This window comes from Vidua macroura, chromosome 16 (genome assembly GCF_024509145.1).
Source record: "Vidua macroura isolate BioBank_ID:100142 chromosome 16, ASM2450914v1, whole genome shotgun sequence".
NCBI classification, from domain to species: domain Eukaryota; kingdom Metazoa; phylum Chordata; class Aves; order Passeriformes; family Viduidae; genus Vidua; species Vidua macroura.
The window spans coordinates 1,603,722-1,628,326 of record NC_071586.1 but is presented as its reverse complement, the minus strand read 5'-3'; the positions used below and the strand labels follow the sequence as shown (position 1 = coordinate 1,628,326).

At 51.2% G+C, this 24,605-nt stretch overlaps 1 protein-coding gene across 5 annotated transcripts in view; it reads left to right on the top strand.

The window, feature by feature from the left end:
• The window catches only part of CAPN15 (calpain 15), a 56,386-nt gene that overhangs the window by 12,501 nt on the left and 19,280 nt on the right, over positions 1-24,605 (top strand). For 4 of the 5 annotated variants that reach the window (XM_053991902.1, XM_053991904.1, XM_053991903.1 and 1 more), the window contains one exon: positions 3,704-4,023. The exons of the other annotated variant lie outside the window; for it this stretch is intronic. In XM_053991902.1, coding sequence (XP_053847877.1) covers positions 3,848-4,023 — 176 coding nt within the window. In that variant the 5' untranslated portion in view covers positions 3,704-3,847. The remainder of the gene's footprint in view (positions 1-3,703; positions 4,024-24,605) is intronic. 5 annotated transcript variants of the gene reach the window in all.

Sequence of the window (24,605 nt, the reverse complement as noted above, 5' to 3'; positions counted from 1 at the left end):
GGCCAGCTGCTGGCCCTCACCTCAGACCAGAGCTGTCTGGAGTTCAGTATGTCTGATGGTATTTTCATTCCTGGATCTTCCCTGCAGCAAGGGAATAGCTCAGAATTGACTAGATGTATAGGCTGGGGGAGTGAAGGAATTAATGAAATAGCAGAGTCTTGTCCCAGAGTTTTCCAGAGAGAACCAAGAGAGGCTGGAAAATTCAATCAGGAGCAAAGCTGGCTCGTGCCACATGGATCAATAAATTACTAGGAAAAGGAGTGTGGGGGCATCGCATCACAAAGAGGGGCTGCTGCACATGGGACCAGCTGGGGTGAGTCTGCCTTACTGGTTTCCTCAGTGGCTGCAGCAGCTCCAGGGACCTCTGTCTCCTTCCTGCTGTGTTGCAAAGGGAAGAGCTTGGGGTTGATGCTAGGAAAAGTTGATTCTGCAACTTCCTAGATGCATTGAAACACATGGGCTAGTTCCCTTTTTTTTTCTTTTTTTTTTTTTTTTTCCTCTCTTCAGAGCCAAAACCTACTTTGAAACTGGAGAGAAGGAAAGGGGGTTGGGTAGATTCCCACCCTTCCTGCCTGCTCTGCTGTGACATGAAAGCTGGGGCCCAAAGGGTCAGCACTGCTCACTGGTGTGGAGGAACAAGGTTATGTGGAAGCATCCAGGCAGCTGCTTTGCTGTCCTGGCAGCAGGAGCAGCTCCATGGGACAGCTTTGCTGTCCTGCACATGCTGTACATGCCTGCTGCCCAGGGTCTGGTGGAGAATTGGAGGAAGGGTCTGCATCATGTACCACAGATCAGGGTAAGCAGCTGTGAGTGGCTTGGGGGTGACGAGATCAAACCTGTTTTCAGTTTGGAAGCGATATTTTGGGAGCAGTTGCACAGCATCGGTTCAAACCTCGTAGTTATTGCAGCTGCAAGGGGCAGAAAACCAAAATCCAAACTCAGCATCTTGCTAAGGTGCTTAACTGTTAATTTCCATGAGTGAGATCCACCCTTCTCAAGACACTTCAATCTGTTCACATTGTTGCTTCCTCTCCAGATTAGACAGGTGGAAGCAGTGCTTTATTAATTTGAGGAAAAATCCTGCTCCCTCCTGCCAAGACAGAGGAACTCTTGGCAGTTTGCTCCCTTTTAGTGCCTGAAGCCTCCCCTGTTCAGCCACATGCCTGCAGGTCATCTGGGGCATCTCCCTGCCCAATGGCAGAAATTCCTCAAAAATAAGGCTGAGTGCTTCCAGAGTGGCTTTCTTCTTCTTTAATTGACCCCTTCCCTTTCTGGGGTGCAGTTTCCTTTCTCACCTTGACTTCTTGGAGGCTCCTCATTTGCTTAGTGTTGGCCAAAGGCGTTTCATGGCTCGGCATGGTGAGCACGTAGGTGCTTTGCATTGGGCTGCAACACTGCTGCCACTCCTGTTCTCAGACTGGTTCACCCTCTACCCACCTTTGCTCGACGCTTCCCCTTCAAAATCATTCATTGGCTGCTCTCACCTGGCATGAGGATGACCCTGAGGAGAAGGATTTACTGCTTTGTCTGGAGAAATCCGATTTCAAGCAGTACTCACAGCCAAGCAGCCCAGTTAGACCAGACAGTCTCGGAGATCACTCCGACTTAGCTAGGTTATCCTCCACCTATTTATAGCTCCCTTCGTCTCCCAACTCCACCCACCGTGGGGTTTTACTGCAGGTTCTGAAGCAGGGCTCCCAGCCTTTCCCCTCCCTGCAGAGAGGAGCTGCCTCTTCTGGCTCCTGGTGTGGAGCTGGCAGAGGAGACGGGCCAGGAGAGTGGTACCGCGTTGGGAGCCGGCAGCGATGCGGGCAGCAGGCATGTCTGTCTCCTCTTGGGATGAGCCAAAACTGGCGTTTCCATGGGCAGCAGGAGGAAGCAAAGGGTTCTGCTTTACCAGCTTGAGGAGGTGGTCTTGAAGCAGGCTGCGGAATTGTGGCAGTTTAACCCAACTCAAGGGGGAAAAGGCTACTGACGCCTGGGCATCCTTCCTCTGTTTGGCTCAGCCTGCAGTGAGGGGCTGTTCTACCCATCTTGCCTTTACTTACCTATTTTATCATGATAGAACCTGAGTCTTTGAGGTAAGATGCAGTTTGTTCTTCTAGTAGGTGTCAGAGTTGCATCCCCCGTGCCTTTGCTGGTGGAGCACGTTGGGCTCCTGGGATGGGGCAGAAGAGCCAGAGACACCACAGGTGTGGGATGACTGATGTCTCCAGATAGACTGAGCTGATGATATTTGGAAGTGTTCTTCCCCTCACATCGCGTGGCTTTCATTTACCCAGAAAATCAGATTTGTTACAAATTAACTGCTTGAATAGCAGGAAATGAGAGGGGTTGTGCCAGGGATCCACTTTGGCTGCATGTGCAGAAATCAGTGAAACCCTGCTGTTGGGTAGTGGGGATGGGGGGGGGGCTGATGCACAGCAGGAAGGCAGCCCAATTAAAACAAGGAGGAGGTAGGGAAAACTGTGTTCTTGGGCTTTTTTCAGATTTGTTTGGTTCATCCAGGCTTTGCAGGCTACAGAGACCATGACAGAGCAGTTAACATTCTCCAGTTAATAACCTAATGCAGGCACATTCTGGTATTGAGCTTGTAACAAAATTGCACCTGTTCCTTGAGCTGCTGCTTTTGAGAGTCTATTATCTATCAAGGCCTTTCTTGATCCCTTAGATCAATCCTGGGATTGAAAAGCTGTATTTTAGGACTCCTCATCTCAGCCTTTTTATGGCAAGAGTAGTTTCTTCGCAAAGGTCTTTCTGTGGTTCATTCGTCTCCTTAAATCCTGGTGGGTAATTGAATAAGCTCAGCTGTGCTAATTTTTCCATCTTCCTTGTTTCTTCTTTTTTGCTCTGTTAAATGTTACCTTGATCCATTGCTTCTGACATGCATCCAGATTGTCCTGCCTTTTCACTTGAAGGAGAGATGTGTGTGTGTTTAAACTTCTTTTAATACAAAGGACATGAAATGTTTCTGGAGTTTAATTGTGAGGATGCTTGAAGAATCAATTCCGAAAAGTAGGAAAGAGAAAGGGAGAAAAGGAGGAGCAAAACCCCAGACCTGCTTCTGTAGGTAGGGGTGTGCTCAGGATCAGCTAAAACTTGCCTTGGGCTGAAAAGTAAATAGTCACAGAAAATACTTTTGCAGGTCCCCAGTCTGTCCAGTTCCAGTCCTACTGGGGTGTTAGTGGGGAACAGGAAGAGAGGAATGTTTTATTTTACATGTAAGTACACAAACCATCCAGTCCTTGTAGCTGAGTAACTAAAACTGGTGTGCCAGTCAGAGCCCAGACTAACCTGGCGTGTGTGGTTCCCAAGGGCTGCTGGTTTGGGCTCCAGGTGGGCCTGGCTTGTCCCATTTTCTGCTTCTTTCCCATGTGTGAAGGGCTTTGTGCTGGGTTCTGCTGTGCTTCCCTCCATCAGTCGGTGCTTCCCTGTGCCTGGGAAGTTCTGGTGCTTAACTTGGGGAGAGCCTTTTCTAGAGCCCCCACACTCCCGACCTCCAGCAGCAAAAGCTGGATTCAGTGACACAGCCCTTGCCTTCCCAGTGAGCTCTGGGATGGGGACCCTGATCAGAGCATGCATTGATAGGCTTTAAAACTGGAGGGTTGTTGCTGAAATAGTACCTTATCTTTCTCTCTTTTTCTTTCCTTTTTTTCCCCTTTCTCTGTGTTTGTTTGTTGTTTTTTTTCCCAACTCTGATCAGAACCGACCTTCCTTTGTCCAGCGTGCTGGGATCTTTGCAGCAGCTCATGCCGCAGCACCTCGCCCCTTCCACCTGAGCTGCCCATGCCACTGGCTTGGACCTAACCTAGGCTCAATCTCAGCGTGGCCTGGGCAGGGGGGAACCATGGGGAGCTCTGCCTCATCGCTGGCTGCAGAGACGGAGTCGGACCATGGCTTCAGTAGCTCGCCCTACCCGGGGCACCCGGCCGTGGGCTGGTATAGGAACAGTCCCGGTGGCCCCGTGTGGGAAAGTGCCCTTATAACGCGGCAGCACCAGCACTTCCAGCACCGGCTGCGAAGGTAAGGAGGAGGGGAAGGAGCCTGCTCACCCGCTCACCTCTCAGCTTCAATCCGGCTGCTGCCTTTGGGACACAAGTTGCTTTGCATCCTACTGAGTGTTGGGTCCCTGCATTCAGAGGCTCAGTTCAGTTCCTCGGGAAACCACAGCCAGATTCCCACTGATTTGAGTGATGCCAAACCCAGGCTTTGCACAGGGGGGCTGATGTCTCCTGCAGAATGGACTGCAGGACTCATCCCAGCTCTTCCTCACTCACCTAAATTGTCAAGGTGGCTGCCTAGGAATGGGATCTCAGTTCCTTGTTTGTCATGTACTTGTGGCACCTTTTCTTTCTAGCCTCCCAGCCACACTGTAGTGTCACAGGTGGAGGATTGTGTCTCCAGGTTGGGTGGCACTAAGTTGCAAGAGTTTCTGAACTTAGAAGAACCAGAGAAGCTGTTTTCATGCAAAAGCACTTTTCACAGGAATGAAACTCACCAAAAAATAATTACTCTTAAAAACAGATTAGTGTTTCCAGCCCTCAATTCCTATAACCCATCTCAATGAAATCAGCATCTCAGATGTGTCTCTGAACTGTTGCCTCTGCCCCTTCCTCATCAGCCACTTGCAGTGGGAAGTTTCTCTTGTTTTTGCAGGGCTGGTGTCCTGCATTCAGATCTCTGACAAGTTGAGAGATTTATCAAAAAGCATCCAAAACCCCTCTGCCTGGGGGCTTAGCTACAGAGGCTGCTGTGTTTTGTGCTGATAGCGTTTGAGCCTTTGCCTAATGCTTGCTTTGTGTGGACTCCAGCCTGGATGGGTGTCCATACCTGCTTGAGTCTGTTTGGAGCTGCTGGCCATTTAGGAAGAGCTGCTTGCGGAGTGTCCCTGAGCTGTCCTGGCTTTCCCCTGGAGGTGTTTGCTGTGATGTTGGTGCAGTCCTCGTTTTCCTGCCTTCCTGCTGCTGTGGGGCCTGGGATGTGCTACCTGGGTTCTGGTGCATGACTCTAGAACCTCCCAGCAATGTCAGGCTGGCCCTCTCTTGGGTCATCTTCTTGTTGAGCTGGGAACAGTGTGAAACCAGTAAGCTGTTGTCTTTATTCTCTAGCATAGACTGGAGTACCTTTAAAAAAGATACTTTGTGCAGTTCCCAAATTCTGTTGCTGTGTGTGCCAACCTGTGTGGCTGGTCCAGTGACAGCTCTGGTCAGTGATCTGTGCTGTGTGGGTTTGTTCCCTCTGGTTTAGAGGGATTCTGCAAACAGAGCTGGGTCCTTCCTGCAGGATTATCCCTTCTGGACTGCTGGTTATCCCTCTGTTGCCTTGAGGAGTTGGGAAGGTGTCTCAGCTCACAGATTAATTCCCTGGTATGGCTGTGCACGGCCAGAAGTGAAATTTAGGAACTTAGGGTACACCTGGCCCTGGGCACTAAAAAAGGCGGTGTCTCTGTAGCCTCGTGTGTGGCAGCTGAGGCTGCTCGTGACTCCAAGTCTGTCGTTTGAGGAGCTAAGTGATATCTTGACATGTGGAAATAAATTTCCTGAAGAGCCAGCCTTGGTGGTGGAGCGGATGTTGGGGCAAGAAGAGGAACTGCCGGTCTTGGTGCAGATAACGCCGGTGTCCTGTGGGGACAGGAGTGGCTTTTGTGATAATTCCTTATTCCCCTGCTAAAGGGAGAGCAGAGCTCATCCCGACTCAGTGTGGTGTGGTTCCTGGAGACAGGAAGATCACCGTCTCTGATTCACTGAGCAGTGAGTTGCGTGGGAAGAACTCGCTCCAGGCAGTGATTATGGAAGTGGGTTCAAAAGCCCTGCTGAGATCAGCCAGGCTGCCAGGCATCAAAGGGCCGCCGCTCCCCAGGAATAACAGGGCCGAGGAGCAGCGGGTGATTGGTTTCCAGAGAGGAACAGATAAATATATTCTTTTAAAAAATTAAGTAAGTCAATAGAACAAGTCAGAGTAGGTATCCTGCCTGTGCATGTCCTCGTCCCTAGAGTCATGTAGTGTAGGAAGGAAGTGGAGTACTGGGGAGTCAATTTGAGGCTGGGCAGGAGTTCTAGGATAGACTTTGCTTTTCCTGCTGATTTTCTGTCCCTGCCTGCAGCCACCTTCAAAGCTGATAATGCTTCGGCTGCTGTGGAGCAGCACAGAGCCAAGCTGCTCTGTGCTGTCTCAGGGATGAACACAAACCTTCCTTGGCAGAAAAACAGGGACACAAATACTTAGCGAGTGACTTTGGTCTGTACTTGATGGGGGAGTTGGGGGAGTCATCCCTTATGGTGGGATGGGAATAAGGGGAGAAATCAGTGATGTTTGGCTTTCAAGATTTTATAACCTGGGAGAAGGCTTCACTGTCTCCTGTTGCCTGAGTGAGGCTGATGGTGTGGAATTCCCTGTCTGCTGAAGACAGGGAGACAAAAGGGAGTAGGAAAAGGGCCTTAGTGGTAGAAGCAGCAGACTTGTGACAACCAGATTTGAGTCCCTCGTCTTCTCTGGACAGGGCTGCAGTTTCCTTCTGTGTGTCAGCACTTAAACAGGAGCCTGTCCCTTTCCCAGCGTGCCAGGAGGACACAACTATTGAAAGACTGGAGGTACCAGGTATTAGGTGCATGTTGGAGGGATCTGATTGCAGAAATCTCTGCTTAGGGCAAAGATGTTTGGTTTAAATTCACCCCAATAGCTGTGTGCAGTCAGACAAATTCTGGCTCAGCTACAAGTCCCCTTGGGCTCCGTTTTGCTCATGTGCTTGAAGGTGCTTGGCCTGGGCCTTTGTTGGGTGGGAGCATTCAGCTGAGCCTGAGGATCCGTCGTGGCCAAGCTTCCCAACGTGCCAAACCCTTCCTGGAGCTGGGAGCAGGAAGGGGCAGTGCCACAGACTCGGTGCTGGCAGCAGGACATGGCTCCATTGCTGTGGCTGCCACCATGGAATGGTTTGGGAGCTGTGGGATCATAGTGGTTTCCAGCTGCTGCTGGAAGGGGTGGTGGCACCTCTCCAAGGTGCATCCTTCCACATTGTAAGGGGTTAGGAGGGAATGTGGGCTCTGAACTGTTTCCTGATGAGATTTAAGGGAATGTTCCTGTTCACCTCTTCCTCACTCCCAGGATTCATGAAGAGGGTCCTGTTGAGTACTGAGAACTTCTGGATTTCGCTCTTAGGAGAGGCTTTTGGGGAAAGGATTGCAAGGTCTGTGCAGGTGACTTAAGTGACTCTGCCCACTACTTGCTTTGGCTGAAGCTCTCTGAACTCCCTCCTTTTCCAGAGGATATTTATTTCCTGGGCTTTCCTGCAGCATTCTGCAAAAGATTTTTATTTTTCTATAAAAGCATTTGCAGAATGAAATACCTCTGGGTCTTGATGACTGTGGAGGGAGGAACACACTCTTTTATTATTCTTTTATTTTATTATTATGATATGCTAAAAATATGTAAGTCTTCCTGCTTTTAGAAGGAAGTGAGGGGACCTGCTTTTGTTGTTGGCAGGTGGTGGGAGGGCACTCGCTGTGCCACCCCTTGCTCTCCAGAAGCACCTCTTACTTCTGGGGAAAATCTCAGGGCAAGCCTGAGTGTCCTGGATGTTTGTGAGCCCTTGGCTTAAATACATGAACAGCAGCAAGTCAGAACTGCTGGGCAGCATCACAGAGGCATTTTCTGTGGGCTCTTGAGTTGAATTGAGGCTGGTTATGAGATTTCAATAACTGAACTCTGGCATGTGGAAGTGTGGCAGGGAGCTGTGTGGAGGAATGTGGCTCTGTGCTGCTCCTTCAGCTCTTAGTATAGCACAAGCAGATGTGTCTGGAGGACACCAGGACAGTGCTTAGTCTGGAGAAAAGAAGGCTCAGGGAGGATCTTCTGGCTCTCCACAACTTCCTGACAGGAGGGTGCAGCTGGGGGAGAGTCGGGCTCTGCTCCCAGGTAACGGGGACAGGACAAGAGGAAACAGCCTCAAGTTTGCCAGGGGAGGTTCAGGTTGGATGCTGGGAAAAGATTATTCACAGAAAAGGTGGTCAGGCATTGGAACAGGCTGCCCTGGGCAGTGGTGGAGTCACCATCACTGGAAGTGTTCAGAAAGCATGTGGATGTGACACTTGGGACATGGATCACTGGTGGTCTTGGCAGTGCTGGGGGTAATCTTGGACTCTCTGTAGAGGGCTTTTCACAACTAAATGATTCTGTGTGTCTCTTGCTGGGGAAACTAGGGCCCAGAGAAATGAGATTCTTGGAAAAGAAGTTCCTGGTAAAGCATCAGGTGACTGCAGGGAATCACCTGGTGATTGTCTGCTTCTGTTTTCTGTCATCAGATCTCAGGCTAGGCATTGGCCCTGGGAGGTCTGGCAGCCTCAGCAGGACAGGTACCCCAAGAGACCTGGGGTGGGGCAGGCACAGATCCCTGGGTTTTATCATCAACCTGCATGGATTTGGGTGTGCTCAGAGAGTTTATTTTGCACCTTTAAAGAATCACTCAGTGGTTGAGGTTGGAAGGGATCTCTGGGGTCCAGCTGGTCCATCTCCCTTCCTAAACCTCCATGCAAAGAACAGATGAGGCTGTGGTGTGGCTGTGGAACAGATGGAGATCACCAGCACGTGCTCTGAGTGTGTATCCACAGAGGAGGGATGGGAAGGTATAAAGGAGCCAGTCATCCAAACCACGAGGGCACTACCAGCAGCTCTCATATTCAGGACATGCCTGCTCAGCACACAGGAGTGAAGCCTGTGTTCCCCAGGTGCTGCAATGAGGTGGATCCATCACTGTGTGGGTTGTGCTCTCTCTAGAAGTTGCTGTGGAGTTCAGTTGGGATTTGGTGGAGTAAAGATGCTGCAGGTTGTTGTGGATACTTGTTTGATGGGAATGTTTGGCTTGTAACTGTTTGCTCACCCATTCTCACCAGAGCCTGTGGTATCTGGAGCAGTGTCTTGCTTAGGGAGGTGTTGCAGTGTCAAGGAGTTGGCAGCATGGAATGCTGTTTCATCTGCCTGAGGCTCCCAGCCCTGCCCATCCGCTCTCCACTGCCTGCTCCAGTGTCACAAAGCCTATTAGTTGTTTAAATTAGGGCTATTTATAGCTCTGAAGCCACTAATAACTTGAAGGGTGGTGCAGAGCAGTGGAGACAGAGCTCTCAATAGATCCCCAAACAAACCCTCCTTTTGCTCCCTGTGTGCCCTCCAACCTTCCTCATGTCCATGTCCCACAAGGGCCATCCTGCCTCAAAGGAGGTCAAATCCAGGGCAGAGGCAGCTGGAGCATGTCCTCATCTTACATGGCAGGCTTGGCCAAATCTGAGCAGAAATGCCTGACCCTCTTGCCTGGATGTTGCTGTCACAGCATGGAGAGCACAGCAGAGCTGTCCCTTTGACAGTGCCAGCCTGGAGAAGGGAAAAACCAGCACCTTTACCTGGTTTGGGGCTGCTCCTATCTGCAGGAGCTGAGCACTTTTGCTCCAGGACCATGGGTTCAGGTCCTTCTCCAAGGGGGGAGTTTTGCTTTGGATGTTGAGGGTGGGGAAGGGGAGGAATTGGTAGCTTGTGGTTTTTCTGGGTTTTTAAGAATTTTTTAAGAGTAAGAGGAGCCAGAGCTGGGATTTTTTTTTCCCCCCAGAGTAACTCTTCTGCATTGCTTCTTTGGCTGCATAGGGAGGAACAAGGTCTCATGTCTCATGGCAAATCACTTGTCCCCCTGAGAGGTGTCACACAGGTAGCCTGGAGTTGTAAAATTATCTCAGTCCTCTGGCAGGAGCTGGTGGATGGATTTGATGACAGTGGGAAGCTCAGGAACCTGGCTGAGCTGCTGCAAGGAAGGAGGAAATGTAGGAAGGTGTGTGTTTGGAGGGTTATTTCTTCTCTCAGGATCAGGATGGAAACTGCAAGCACATCCTCCTAGCAGTGTGCAGCATCTGTCCTGGAGGGACATGGGCCTGCAGTGACCTCATGTTGTGGGCTTGTGAGAGGAGGGGTGAAGGCAGGAATACCCTCCTGCTCTGGGTGAACAGGGAGCTCCCTTCCCTCTCTGCACCCAGCACTCCCTGGGATCGCTCCTCTCTCAGATTACCAGGTGCTGGTTGCTGTGAAAGGCACGTGCTGGATTTCTCCAACCAGTAACTTAATCCAGTTTGACACTGGTGGCTCTGGGCTGGAATCTGACTAGCATGAGTCACAAACAGCTGAGGGGTGCTCAGAGCTGCACCCACCTCCCTGCAGCCTCTTCCCCCCATGATCCCCAGCCCCGTGTCCCTGAAAGGCCCCTTGATCCCAGCGCGGCCGGAGCCTGGTGCTGAGCGTGGAGGGGAGGCTGTGCTGAATGACCCCTCTGCAGGCCTTTGTTCTCAGGGATGGAACAACCCTTGGCACGGGGCTGCTGCCAACAGAAGGGCACAGAGAGGAAAGGGGAGCCCTGTTGGGTGCTGTTTGCATTTGCTAAGCTGTGCTGCATCTTCTGTTCCTGCCTGGGGACCCACAACCCACCCAGGTGCCTGTGCCTTTTCAGCCACTCTCTTCAAACAAACTGCCCTGGGCTTTTCTGACTTGGGCACCTTCCCGTGCTTCTCACCCTGCCAGCATTCCCACTTTGTCTGGCAAGGCACCAGAATCTCAGCCAGCATCCCGTGCCAGCCTGTGCAGCTCACAGCACCCCCAGGCATCACTGAGTCCCTGTGAGAGGCAGGTGCTCCAGGTCACCTGAGGAGCTGTGAGGAGCTGATCTGAAGAGAAGGAAGCTGCTCCTGGTTACAGATGGCATTTCTCAGGCTGCAGCAGGACATCCACACCAGAAGGAAGCTGGAAGTGGAGTGTGAAGGCAGCCCAGAGCCCTTCTGGATAGCAGCAGGAGAGCTGGGGTCGTTGTGTGGGGGGTGATGAGAGTTTGGGCTGCAGGTGCTTGCAGGCTGCCAAGTCAGCAGCTTGCAGGGGGCTGGAGAGGCCTCGCCTGCCCTTGCCCAGAGCCTTGTAGAGCTCAGCTGGGTCTGCAGATGCTCAGATTCCAGCCCTGCTGCTCCCAGTGCTCCCTGTGCATCACACCGGGGTTTGTGTATGAGACAGCCACACAGAGCTGGGCTCTGGCATTTGGAGCGTGGCAGCAGCAAAAGGGGATTTTGGGAGGCTGGATCTTGCCAGCTTTTGGTGGCAGAGGATAGTGTCTGCACTCCTTGGTCTTCAGCAGCATTCCCCAGCTGTGGAGTGGGGAGAAGGAAGACACAAGCAGGATCTTTTGTCTTCCTTAAAATCCAATTTTAATCTCCCTGCCTTGGAAAAGTGAAGCTATAGGTAGGTAGATGGATAGATATGTGTGTGTGTGTATACACCTGTGTTTTTTCCCCTGCTTTCTTGGGACACCAAGGAGAGGACACCTTTCATTCAGAGCCCTGGTGTTGGCTGGCATATGGGCCATGCAGCACTGGGACATTCTGTCAGACCCATGCCACCAGCTGTACCTTCCCTGCCCAGGAGCTGAGGCTTCTTCTGCTGCCTTACCCACAGCTGCTGTGTCTGTCTGTGGTGGGGGGGGGACAAACATGGAAACATTTGGTGCTTCTGGAATGTGGAAAGACTTTTGTTCTGCAGGAGCTTCAGGCTGCAGCCCATGGCACAGTGGACTGACCAGTCACATTGTTGCTGACTTGCCCAGCAGCCCCCGTGGCATGTGCAGGGACTGGCATTGAGCACTTTGCACACAGCCTAGTGAATCTCCAGCAAAGCTTTGCCCCGTGACCTGTTGTCCCTGGGTTATGTTCTCCTGCAGTAAATGTGCCTTCTGGGCACACTGCTGTGGGCGCTGCAGCCCTGCTTGCTCAGGGACTGCTGCTGGAGGCAGTGTGATGAGGAGGGCACAGCAGCTGACAGGGCCCTGTGTCTGGTGCAGCATTTCAGTCTCCAGGACACGTGTGCTCCTTGCTCCTCTGTCCCGTGCTGATCAGCAGTGATGTCCTTCAGGGTGTCCTTGAGGAGTACGTGTGCTGAGCTTACCTGGGGCTCTCTGTGAGTGTGTGTGTGTGACTTGATGAGGTTCAGGAGCTTTAAACAACAGCAGGAGCTGCTCTCCTTGGTAGAAAACTCAGTGTTGTGCTGCAGGGAAGGGACACTGAGCTGTTGGAGCAGCCCCAGCCTGGCCTTTCTGGGGTTGCTGTGCTGGCAGGACGCTTCCCTCTGGCATGTGGACTCGAGAGGGTTAATGGCACGTGCTCCAGCCAGGAGCATCCTCTTGATTCCAACTGTCACAATACTAAGTTAAGTGTGTGTCATCTTTACAAGGCATTAAAGAGTGCTACAGTCTGAGTTACCCAGCCTGGAGGCCTCCAGGGTACAGTATAACTTGTAGGGGCTTCCCTGGTGATTCCAGCCTGTCTGCCTGCTCCTGGAGTCAGCCAGATGTGTTGCTGGCTCAGTTAAGGTGGCAATAGCTCTAGAGCTTTGGGGTATGAGCAGAAGGAGCAGGTTGGAGTGATGGGTGGTCGTGTGGCTCAGTCTGCCCCAGCATAGCACTGTTCTGCTCTATTTCTGGCCCTTCCATAAAACCCACCAAATCCTCCTCTCTGTCTCCAAGAGGGTGGAGAAACCAAACAACCCCCATTTTGAAAGGGCACAGTGATGCCAAACTGAATCTGAGGCCATGTGTGGATTCCTGTGTTGAACCTGTGTTTGTAGGGACTTTGGGGCTGTGGTGGGCTTCTGATGTGCCCCTGTGTCCTCCTGGAGCCTGGTATTTGCTGATGGGATCCTGGAGGGTGATCTGTGACTGGCAACTGCCTGGGATAGCCTTGAGGCACTGTTGACTTGTTGCTGATGGGGCAGGAGGTGCATGGAGGGGTTTTGTGTTGAGGGAACCCCTGCCACTGCCTACACAGGATGCTGCACCAGAGGATACAGGCCAGGGTCCTCTCTGCACACCCAGAGCTATTTCACCTGCACACTGGCACTGAATGTTACCCAGGACTGTCCTAGAAGCTGCCAGTGCCAGGAAATGAAAATGGCAAGTAGGCTGTGCATGATGAAGCATTCCCAGCCAAACCACAGGAAAGTCAGTGTGTTTTATCCCATTGAGATTCTAGGGAACTGTGGCTAATTGTCCCCTCTAAAGTTCAGGCACATGAGAAAGAGGAGTGACCTTTAATAGGTCAGGAGCACACACACAAACAGATCCATTGCTGTTGGTGGGACTCAGCCTGTGCACAGGATCCCATCCTCTCCCATCTCCCTTGCAAGAAGGAACTGCATTCAGTTGCTGGCTGGTCAGTTTGGATCCATAGTTTGACCTCTCAGTAAACTGAACCCCCCAGCCCTAGGGTGGTTTCTGGAATGAGGAATGAGCCTGGCCTGGCTCTTTCTGCAGGGATGCCCAGGGGCTGAAAGGCCAAAGTCTCCTTGGCTGTAATTCTGAAATTCCTCCATGGTTTTGGCAGTACAGGACAGAGGGCTGGCTCAGGGCATGGGGATGAAGGGATGATGTCAAAGGAAAGCTGTTCTGTTGAAGTTCACTAAAGAGGTTTTGCTTTGGATTTTTTGAAGATTGTGTGTCACCCAGTTGCACACAGCAGAGCCAGGATTCCCTGGGAGCTGCAGGGCACTCTGACCTTTCCTTGGCTTCTCAGAGGAGGGGGCACTGGGGGCCTTGGTGGGGGAAGCTCATGGCTCTTTGCACATGCAGGGGTATCAATCCATGACTTGACAGCCCTTTTCCTCCACATCTAGTGTGCAGAGCTGCAAGTTCCTGGAGGTGCAGGGGATAATTTAGCTCACCTCTGACCTAAGCAGGTAGGAATGGTGTTTAAGCAGTGCAAGAATGAGAAAGCAGTGGGTGACATTTGGGATGGGGGTGTCCCTTCTCCTGTCCTTGGTGGCTGCAGTTTGGAAGCAATGTGAGCAGCCACCAGCCTGCAGATGCCCTGTCCCTTTTGTGCCATTCTCTGCCAGCTGTATTTATTGAGCCTGACAGTTCAGGTGCTGTGGAGATGGATGTATTTCTATTAACTGAACCCTGCGTGTGCCCCGCTGCAAAGCCAGCTCAGGCATTGGCATTGCAGGGTCTGAAGGCTGGAGCACAGCAGCTGGAAATGCTGAGTGATTGCTTCAATGGAGATGTGAGAGATGGAGCAAACAGCTTTGGAGCTGTGGTATTGCTCCTGACCAATTTCCCCTGCCCTCTCTTTCATTCCCTCTTTCTCTTCCCCCACCACTCTTCCAATTCTATTTTAACAGCACTACAAATTGCAGCATAAATCTTTAGCTGAGCAGCAATTTGGCTTGGCAGCCACCAGTAAATCTCTTCTTGCAGCCTCCCCATGTGAGGGAAGTTGCAGCGGGAGTAAGGGGATGTAAGGGGAGTCCTGACTTTAGTCCTGTCAGGTTTTCCTGGCTCTTTCTAGCTATGGGCCCATAGGCTTAGTCCCACATCTCTCTAGTCCTGGGAAACAGGAAAATTCTTCTCCCACCCCAGCCTTCAGTTCAAACATCAGATGTGTTGGGAAGTGGTGTGAAGCAGCCTCAGACATGGAATAGGAGGGGTACCAGCATAAGTTCCAAATGCTGTTGTTCAGGTGTGCAATCCTAAAGTTGTTCCCCATTCTTGAAGACCATACAAGGTGGTCTCTGTGCAAATGGACCTGTCCCTCCAAACTACCTGCACACGAAGGTGCTTTTGTTACCTCATGCAGAATGTGTGTATCCTCCATGGGCTGTGGTAGGAGGAGTGATGGAAAATTGCTCTGAGTGGTGTGTGAAAGGCAAAACTTCTGCCATTTAGTCCATGCAAGGGATCTATCTGCACAGTCCCACACCAGGAGCTGTTTGTCCCAGCAAACATTTTCCAGCTCGGTTCTGTGTCCTTGGATATGTTCTGCCTGTGTTTGTAGCCCCCTTCCAGCATGTTTGAGCTTGACCACCCTGATGCTGGGAAGGAATTGTTCCCTTGAGGATGGTGAGGCCCTGGCACGGGTTGCCCAAAGAAGCTGTGGCTGCCCCTGGATCCCTGGAAGTGTCCAAGGCCAGGTTGGACGGGGCCTGGAGCGACCTGGGATGGTGGAAGGTGTCCCATGGAATGAGATGGACTTTGAGGTCCTCTCCAACCCATTCTGTGGTTCTGTGAATACGAGACCAGGATAAAGTACAGACCATGCCTTCATCTTGGCCTCTTCTTGGCCAAGTGTGAAGCTTTAAAGGCATTTTCCATGCTGGATTCTTCAAACGCTGGGCAAGTGTTGAAAGACAAGGAGAACTCTGCCTGCAGTCAACACCACTTGCTTTTTGTGTGATGTACCGGTGAGAAAACTGAGGTGCAAAGGGGAGAGGCACCTGCTGCAGAGGTTTGTTGGAAAACAGAGTGGTTCTGAGGCTTTGGAGCAGGGTTTCTTTTTTTGTAGAGAAGCACAAGTCCCTGCAGTTCTGACTCCAGATGGCCACATCACCCTTCTCTGTTCTCTGGGGACCGCAAGCTCTTTGAGGCAGACCACAGACCCTCACTTAAAAAGAAATTCCTTAATTGGCTTAAAGACAGAGAAAGGAAAACAACAAGTAAAGTTTGTTCTTCATCCAGCTTGCTTTCCTCAGGGGTTGCTTTTGAAGTGACTGTTCAAACATACCTCAGGTGTGGGGAGCTAAGTGGATGGAAGCAAGTGTCCTTTGGTCCCATGAGTCCACCCTCCTTGCTGAAGCTGTCCCAGCTCCTCAGATGAGAGAGAAGCTTAATGAGTTCAGCTTCTTGCTCCTTTATTGCCTCTTTCCGTCCCTGCTGAGAGCAGGTAAGGCTGTATTGTGCAACATAACTGTGGCTATAAGCCCCATCAGTACTTCCCTTCCTTCCCACATTCTCAGCTGAAAGGCCTCCCTGCCTGCATCCTGCATCCTACATCCCTGTGCTTCCTTCAAAGAGCAGCCTGTGCTACTCTTGAGCCCATTTCAAATGGAGCCTGGAGAGAGTTGATCAAAAATTATTCCAAGGATCTCCATGCCCAGATCTGTGAGCTCCTCCTGTGGTTACCCTGGCAGCTGGGGTGAGGGACACATCTGCAGGTTTCCCTTGGCATCCTTTTCTCTCCCGAGAGAAGCTGGGCTGCTGTGTTGTGGGATCTTTATACAGCTGTGCTCACCCAACTCATGCACAGAGCTTTTGTTACTGGTACTGGGGTGATGGAAGCCCTCTATAAGCTCCTGGTTAGATCCTGGCACTGGTCTTGTCCTGAAGATTTGGCCTTCATCCTGTTGAGGGGGTGGCAGCTGTCCTAGAAAAGGCACAGCAGTCCTGGTGTCTCCTGAGCTGGTACAAACCTCTTCCCTAGCACTGAAGGACCTGGTCTGATATAGGTGAGCTGGAAACTCATTCACACCCCTGGGGTGATGTTTGCAGACAGAGCTGGCTCTGCTCCTCTGGGGCCAGGCAGTGGTGCCTGGGTGCTCAGAGGTCCTGGCAGCCTTCTGGATCTCAGGATCAGATTCTCCCCCCACACATACACACACTCTTTAATAGTTGTAATAAACCATATGCCCTGTTATTTAAATAGAATAAATTTAAAAATGGAAAAGCCTCCAAGAGCATCTGGAAGTTCAGCACCTGTGGCAAATCAGCAGCTGAAGGAGCTGTATGTGAAGTGAGAGTGGGGAGAAGAGGCTATGAAGGGCTCAGTGGAAAAAGAGGAGTGTCTGGAAGTCTTTCATCTTCCCATTGCAGTGTTCAGATGCGACTCCAGCTGCTTTCTATTCTGGGATGCAGGGAAGTGTGTGCTCCCACACGTGGCTATTGCAGCTCAGGAAGCAGCTCTGGACTGACCCAAAGGTTGGGAAATCATTCTTCTGTACAGTGAGAGGAATTCAGAGGATGGTGAAGGTGCATTGCCAGGGCTTGAGAGATTCATATTTCATTTCTGAATTTGTCTTAGACTTAGTGGTCTGTCAGTGCTTTGGCTGCTGTCTAGTCCCCACGGAAGAAGAATCCAGGGCTCTCCAAAACACCACTGTTTGCTGTAGACACAGAGCTGCACAGAGAAGTCTGTACAAGTGTGAAGCCATATTCTTTTTGGGTGCTGATGGTGTTTCTTAGGTTGCAGTGGGAAAATCAGTTGCAGCTCTGTCTGGAACCCCACCAGATACTTTGTGGAAAAAGGGAATGTGGCAGCCAGGCAGGTGTTGCAAGCTGAGGAGGACACAGCCATCTCTGTATTCACTAGAGACCAAATGGACACTGGAATTCCTTTGCTTCAGGAGGGGCTTCTCCCTGTTCTCTCCTGGCTAATTCACACAACTGGCATCCCAGATTCTCCTTGTTTCAGGCTTCTTAAAAGTGAAGAATTTTATTTCCTGTTCTTCTGTACATTGAACTCTCCACACTCAACAAGAAATTCACTTATGAGCTCAATATGCAGATATGACATTCCACTTGTGCTACATTGCTGGCTGCTCCCTAGCCCCGTGTCCCATCCCAGACACTTGTGCCCAAACCTTCAACCCCTTTGGAGGCTGAAGGGCCAAGGCATGACCCCTCTGGAGCAGGGGACACTGAGAGGTGGCAGTTAGCAGCCCCGAGAGTGGAGGATGAGCAGTGGTGGCTGGCTGGCTCACACAGTGCTCGCCAGCATCCCAGGTGGGCAGGCAGGGATCTCTTGCAACCTGGTTCTCCTGAGTTGCTGCTGGTTTTCCCCCCAGGAGTGATGCATATCCCACTTGACTGCCAGGCCCTCCCCTCTCCTGGTGTGGTTCACCAGCTTTGACAGGAAGGGCCAACCCTGCTGCAGGCTTTCACCATTTGTCACAATAAATTGCTTCTTCCTCCTGCTGCGTGGGGGAGATGCTGGTTCGTGTGCCCTGAGTCTGAACAGCACCTGAGGCTGGTTCTCCCCCTCCTTGCTCTTCCTCCCCCCAGGTCTGCAAGGAGAGCAGAGCCTGCTGCAGCTGGCAACAGGCTCCCCAAAGCTTGCCTAATGCAGCAATGAATTTGGTGTGCTCTTGCATTCAGCTGCTTGACCTGACATGACATGGGAAGGGGAACAGAGCTGGAGAAGGTGCTGATGCTCCGGGAGCAGGAAAGGCAGGAGCTATCTGTGAGGCTGGGGTGCTGCTGCCCATGGTGGCCCCTCTCCAGCACAGGTCAGTACAGTGGGAGGGCCTGGCTCCAGCACAGCAGCTGCACCAGGCCTTGGTGTGTCTTTTCCAGCAGCTGGCAGGGAGTGTGAGTCCACTTGGAAGTTGTGTATGGAGCCAAGAACTCAGTGGAGAGTGTGTGTGTGTACAAACTGCAGTACCCAGTTCAGCTGGGACTCTGCTCTGTACATCTTTGGACAGGGTTCCTGATACAGGAGAGGGGACATTCAGGTTTGACCTCTGCCTTCTGAACTTCTGTCACCATAGGAGCTGGTGACGTGCCCAGGCAAGTCAAGCAGGGTGTGCTGTTGGTGGCTGTGGCTGTGGGGGAACCTCCATCCTCACCTGTCCCTCACTGCTGGGTGACGTTTGTGGCATAGCTGCAGTGGCTTCATTGCTGTGCCCTGATCAGCCACACTCTGAACTCCAGGGATGCTGGGAGCTGCCAGAGTTCCTCTCTCTTCCTCTGGCCCCTGGCAGTCTGTGTTTCTCTCTGCAGATCAGCGCACAGTTGTTGGCTGAGATGTTAAGCGTGAGCTGCTTTCCTGAGGTCCAGGACTGGCTTAGCTCTTCATTAAGGCCTGTTAATCATGCTGAGGAGCCTGACAGCTGCTGGCCATGGAGCACAGTGCCCTGCTACCTTCCAGCTCTCCAGGATTATCCTGCCCAGGGTGCCCCAGTGTCACTGTCAGCCACGGGAAGGGCACTGCCTGCTCTGGCATGGGACAGTGCAACTGCAGAGTGTGAGAGCTCTTGGCTTGAGAACTTTCCTCGTTTGCAGGAAGAGTTCCCAGTAGCAGCTCTGCCAGGAGCTGGGATGGTGGCCAAGTTAAAGCCCTAGGAGAGGAGGAGGAGGAGGTTAGGGGCTGTGCTTCCACCTGCCAGGCTGCAGCCCCACTCTCCTTAGTCTCAGACTTCATGGATACACGAGTCTTTCTCTCTCCCTCCATCCCAAATGGTACCAAGCTCTTATTACTGTTGGTTTTTGTCTTAATTGCACCCTAGAGCTATGCTTTGATTTATTTTATCAGGGAGAATTTAGGGAAAAATATGGTTGTTTCTGAAGCACATAGCAGCCTGCCTGGTGTAGGGCTGGGAACTGGTGGGACAAAAGGAGAGAGGGGGGCTTGGCAGTGCCCTCCCACCTCCTTCCTGTGCCTGTGCCACGATGGCTCCAGCACCCCACAACCCCCACGGGGCTGTGTGAGGGGCAGGGAGCCCCCTCCACACTCGTGGGGCATCCCCCAGCAGCACAGGCCTCAAAGGCAGCAAAGGGCTTTGAATTTCCTTCTCCCGCTGGGAAGAAGGGATTTAATTTACTCTCTGAAGGTACAGGGAGCTAATTTGGAGCTAAGCTGGTGGTGCTGGCTGTGAGAGTGAGGTGGGGGAATGGAGCTGCACACAGAGCATCACCTGCAGCTCCTCAAACCTGTACCATGCCTCGCTCTCCAGACATGAGACACCCAAAGAGATGTGCTCTACTCCATTCCCTCACACCTTTCATCTGAAACCCTTCCATTTTGAGCTCTTCTGGCCATCCCTCCCACTTTTCCTACTCAAGATTCTGTTGGGTTTTTAAATTAAAACCTGCCATGATTTGAGATGAATTAGTGTAGCAGCAGTATTAAAGAACATCATCTTCCCAGCTGTTCCTCCCCAGCATCTTGCTAGTCCTAGAGCAGATGCACTGGTAATAAATCCTCTCCCTGCTGCTCTTGATATTCCCTGATTTCTGTACATCTTACACTGTCCTAACACCAGAGGCAGCTTGGAGATCTGTGTTCCCATCCCTGTGCAATGTGACGTGCTCACATGTTCAGTGCTTCTTCTGTTTTAGGTGGTCAAAAATTTTGCTGGACAAGTTTATTTTACATGGGAAACTTTCTGCTCAGACCAGAGATGGAGTGTAGTTATAAAAACCATACAGCGTAGCTGATCCAATTTTTACCAGGCTTTCTAAAAAACAAAACTACATTTCTCAAAGTGTTTTCTTGCTCCAAGTGTGCAAGAAGCTGAAGCTCCAAGTATCCAACAGAACTTGGGGCCATCAGCCTTCAAGGATTCATGCCTGTTATTGACAAAAAAAGATAAAATTCTTGAATTCTTGTGTTGCATTTGCTGGAGGACTGTGGGCTTTTTTCCCCCTGAAATAACAGCTTTTTTGCAAGCTGCAGGCATGCTAAAGCACTCACTAATGTTTTGGCAGAACCAGGTGTCCTTTGTGCTTTCTACACCCAAGTTACACCAATTTCATGCCACTGTGTCAAACCCCTATAAAACTGCTGTACCTCTTTTCTGTATTTGCTCTTGAGAGAGTTCAAATATCCATTATATGTAGATTTTGGTCAAAGTCAGTGTTGTGTAGTCAAAGCAAGGCTGTTCAGTTCATCACTTCCTCAAGCCAAATCAATGTGTTAATGGCCATGGTACAGTGCTGGCCTGAGTTGAGGACACAGATTTCCTCCCCCTGCTATAATATTTGGGTGCAAATGGAGCTCGGTATTTTTTGCTTTTAATTTCCCTAGGCACACAAAGGACTGGGGAAAATAGGTACAGAAAAGGTAAATAAAGTCATTGAGTAAGAGGAATGATGGCAGCAGTAGCACTGTGCTAAATTGGTGTCTTTGAAGTAAAGTCTGATTGCAACTGCAATAATTTCTCCTGCTTGCATGCAGGGAGGCAAGATGAGGTTATTAATTATAACAACAGGCTGGAATTGATCTTAATGAGAAATAGTGCAGCTTGGGAGGAGTTGAGGGTGTGCTGGTGGCTGTCTTCAGGGCTGGGGCCTCCAGAAGGACCTTCCTGGGCCATTCTCCTGCCAGCCTTGCTGCTCCAAATCCTGTCCCATGATGATCCCATGCTACTGAGTCCCTCCATCCTGGGTTTTGAAGAAGTCACATTGCTGCTGGCCATCTCATCTGGGCCCTGCATCTCAATAGCCTTGGACAGGTGCAGGAGGTGCTGCTGTAGGGTGAGAGACCTCATCAAAAGCTCGTGAATCCAGAGCCTGCAAAACTTTTGAGCAAAGCTGGAACTTGGGCTTTGCTGACCTCCTTGGAATACTCAGTCTGCCTCCTCCTTTTGTATCCCCAGGGATTGTAATTGTTGCCCTGGCAGACTTATGGGAAACCTGCTCATTAGCCAAGGAGCCTTTGGGAATGGTCTTGTCCCAGCGTGCCTGTGCTTTGCCAGCCAAACTAGTTTTCTTCTGGGAGCTCATTTCTTCCAACACTGCAGCAATTAAGGTATATTAAAGGCTAATCATGCCCAGCCTGTTTTTCTCACAAGACAAGCCTTCCAGATTCTGATTCTGCTTTGATGAATGATGAAAGTCTCTTGTCTCCTGTCCATCAGTTTAGGGTAACTCTCCCTGTGTGTCCCCAGGCTCAGAGAGAAGCCAGCATGAGGCACGCTCCTTCCAGTTGTGTGTCACTTGGCATTCCTGCAGCAACTCCAGTAACTTCTGCTGGGCAGAACCCTCCAAAGACTCTGCCCCTTGCCTCCCTTTTCCTGAGCAAAACCCAGGGACTTCAGCCATGAGGAGGATTCTGCAAGCCATGACAGTCTCCTCGACTTCCCTTCCCTTCCCCATCAAAGCCAGACTTCGGTGTGTGTCACAGGAGCTTTCAGGGTGCTCCTGTCCCACCTGTGCTTCTGCCCTCCTCTCACCACATTCTGAACACATTCCTTGGTGTTTCTTCATGGCTGATGGAGGATAGAGGAGTGTGTTCTCTGTCCCACTTGCACCCCTTGCAAGCACTGGTATTTACAGAGCATTGCCTTGGAATTGCCCAGCGCTCTCAGGGATGCACAGGGTGGGACTGTTGGAGTGTCCTGTGCAGGGCCAGGAGTTCCACTCATGATCCTTGTGGGTCCCTTCCAGCTCAGGACATCTTGTGATTCTATGAAGTCCTTTCTTGCCTGTCCTACAGCAAGATGTCCCCTCTCATCCTCACATCTGACAGACAACCCCTGTTTTTGGGGAGGTGACAAGAGAGTAAATTGCAGGGACAGCTGCAGTTTGAGAGCGTGTTCTGTGGCTTTGTTGGCTGGCAGAAATCTCCTGTGCTGAGTGCACCCTGTACAGCTGGGCCAGTGTTTTTTCTCTCAGACCTCTCATTAGCAGAGTTCAGCTTTCCCTTGGGAACTTCTCATTAAAACTCTCAGCCTCTTCTCTCCCTGGCTGTTGGAGCACATCTGAGCTGCCGGAGCTGTGTCCAGTGTGGGAAAAGAAGAAACTAAATAGAAACTGTGCTAGAACCATCTGGAGGTTTGGTGCCATGGGAGCAAGACATTCCCAGGAACTGGAGTGCGTCATCAGCTTGGGAAACCCTTCGTGTCTGTCTGAGTCTCTTGGCACCTCTAGGGAGGGTTGTGCGGTGTTGCTGGGTCTTTTATGTCCCCATTCACCACCAAGTGCTCACCCTTGTATGGTTTCCTGCTGCATAATTAGACATTTTTTTCCCCTCCCTTCTGCTTTGATGAGGGATTTTTGCCTGCCACAGTTGCTTTATTAAACAAGACAAATCCAGTTGTCCTGTTTCAATTCACTGCAGGTTATCACCAGTAGAAAATGCCATTTTCTGCATAAATGTGATTGTCCTGCTCCAGTGAATGAACAGGAGCACTGATACTGGGCGGGGAGGAGGGAACCTCCAGAAAGAAGGGATGTCCTGGCCACAGGAGAGTTTGTCATGCAAGGGTACCAGGCTGGTCCCTTGGCTGATTTTCCATCCCTGATCTAAGCTGTTTCTGGGAATTCACTGGCAGATTGTTCTGGATTGACATTAAAGAGTGAGAGAAGATATAAATATATGATAAAGCACTGGAGTGCTCAAAAATTAATATTTCAGGTTCAAGAAGTCTTTATTTCCTCAAGTGCTTCAACAAAAGGAGGAATTTGTGTAGTTGTAGTTGCTGCGGTTTCCTTCCACCAACTGAAGGAACAAAGCGAGCTCAGAGCAAAGCTTCAGCTCTGGTCCTGGCTGAAGGGGATGCCTGGTGTCACAGGCTGCATAAAGAAAGTGGTGACCTTTTTGGAGCCGTTTCTGGTGTTGGGGCTGGTGTTGGGGTGTTTTGGTGATCAGGGTGCTGGACTGGGAGTCCTGCAAGGAGAGGGTGAGGGAGCTGGGCTCAGTCAAGAATTCAACACAAGAAAGATGTTGCCCTGCTGGAGAGAGTCCAGAGGAGCCCCCTGAGTTCATCTCTTAGAGCTGGAGCCCCTCTGCTCTGGAGCCAGGCTAGGAGAGCTGAGGGTGCTCACCTGGGGAAGAGAAGGCTCCTGGGACACCTCAGAGCCCCTTTCAGGGTCTAAAGGGGCTCCAGGAGGGCTGGAAAGAGACTTGGGACAAGGACGTGGAATGACAGGACACAGGGAATGGCTTCCTACTGCCAGAGGTCAGGGATGGATGGGATTTTGGGAAGGAATTGTTCCCTGGCAGGGTGGGGAGGCCCTGGCACAGGGTGCCCAGAGCAGCTGTGGCTGCCCCTGGATCCCTGGCAGTGTCCAAGGCCAGGCTGGACAGGGCTTGGAGCACTCTGGGATAGTGGAAGGTGTCCCTGCCCGTGGCAGAGGCTGGAACTGGATGATCTTTAATATCCCTTCCAGCTTAAACTATTCCATGATTCCATGGTTAGTTCCAGGTGGAGAGAAAGCATTGAAGGAGCTGTAGCAATCTGCAGACACATCATCCAGAGGTCAGAGCCAGGCTCTTCACAGCAGCACATGGTGGGAGGGCAGGAAACAACAAACACAGGATGAAACAGGAGAGTATCAGACTGCATATAAGGAGAAGCATTTCTGACCAAGGACAGTCAGTTAGTTGAGGTTGCTGCCCAGAGAGGTTGTGAAGTCTCCATCCTTGGAGGTTTTCAAGACCAGACTGTCTAAACCTGCTGCAATCCCTTTAAGAGATTCAGCTTGAAGCAGGAGTTTGAGTTGGAGACCACCCCGAGGTCTCTTCTGCCCTATTTACTCTGGGATCTTCCATGCCTGCTCTTGTGGAAGTGGGGTGCTGCTTTTGCACACATGTGGAGAGGTGCAGCCTCTGGTTTTTGGCAATGTCTGTGCCATTGCAGTGGGACCACCTGGCACTGCCTGACATGGATACTTTAATACAGTGCTCCAGGAAAGTGTGGCTGAGTTAGGGGAGGGTCTCTGTGCTCTTGCCCTTGCCCAGCAGATCTGGGAGAAAAGGGCAAAGAGACAGGTCCCTTCTGGTGCTTTATTTTTGTCCATGTCTCTCCAAGACAGAATATCCTCAGCTGAAAGGGTCTTGGAAGGCTGGGGTGAAGGTCACTGGTATTAAAGCCTGTTTTATTTTCTTCTTTCACTTTGGAGGCAGGATTTGGAAGTACTTATGCAACCTGCCCTGTTTGGATGATGCCAGCACGGAGCTGTCGACACTTTCCTTTATAGTCTCAGGGGTTCGGAAGTGTGAATCAGAGACTGTTTGTCTTCTGAGCTCCTATAGAAACTTGTACCAAGTGGAAAGTCCCAGCTCCCCGTGTTTCTGTGTTGCTCTGCCAGTATATCTGCTGCAACCTTCTAG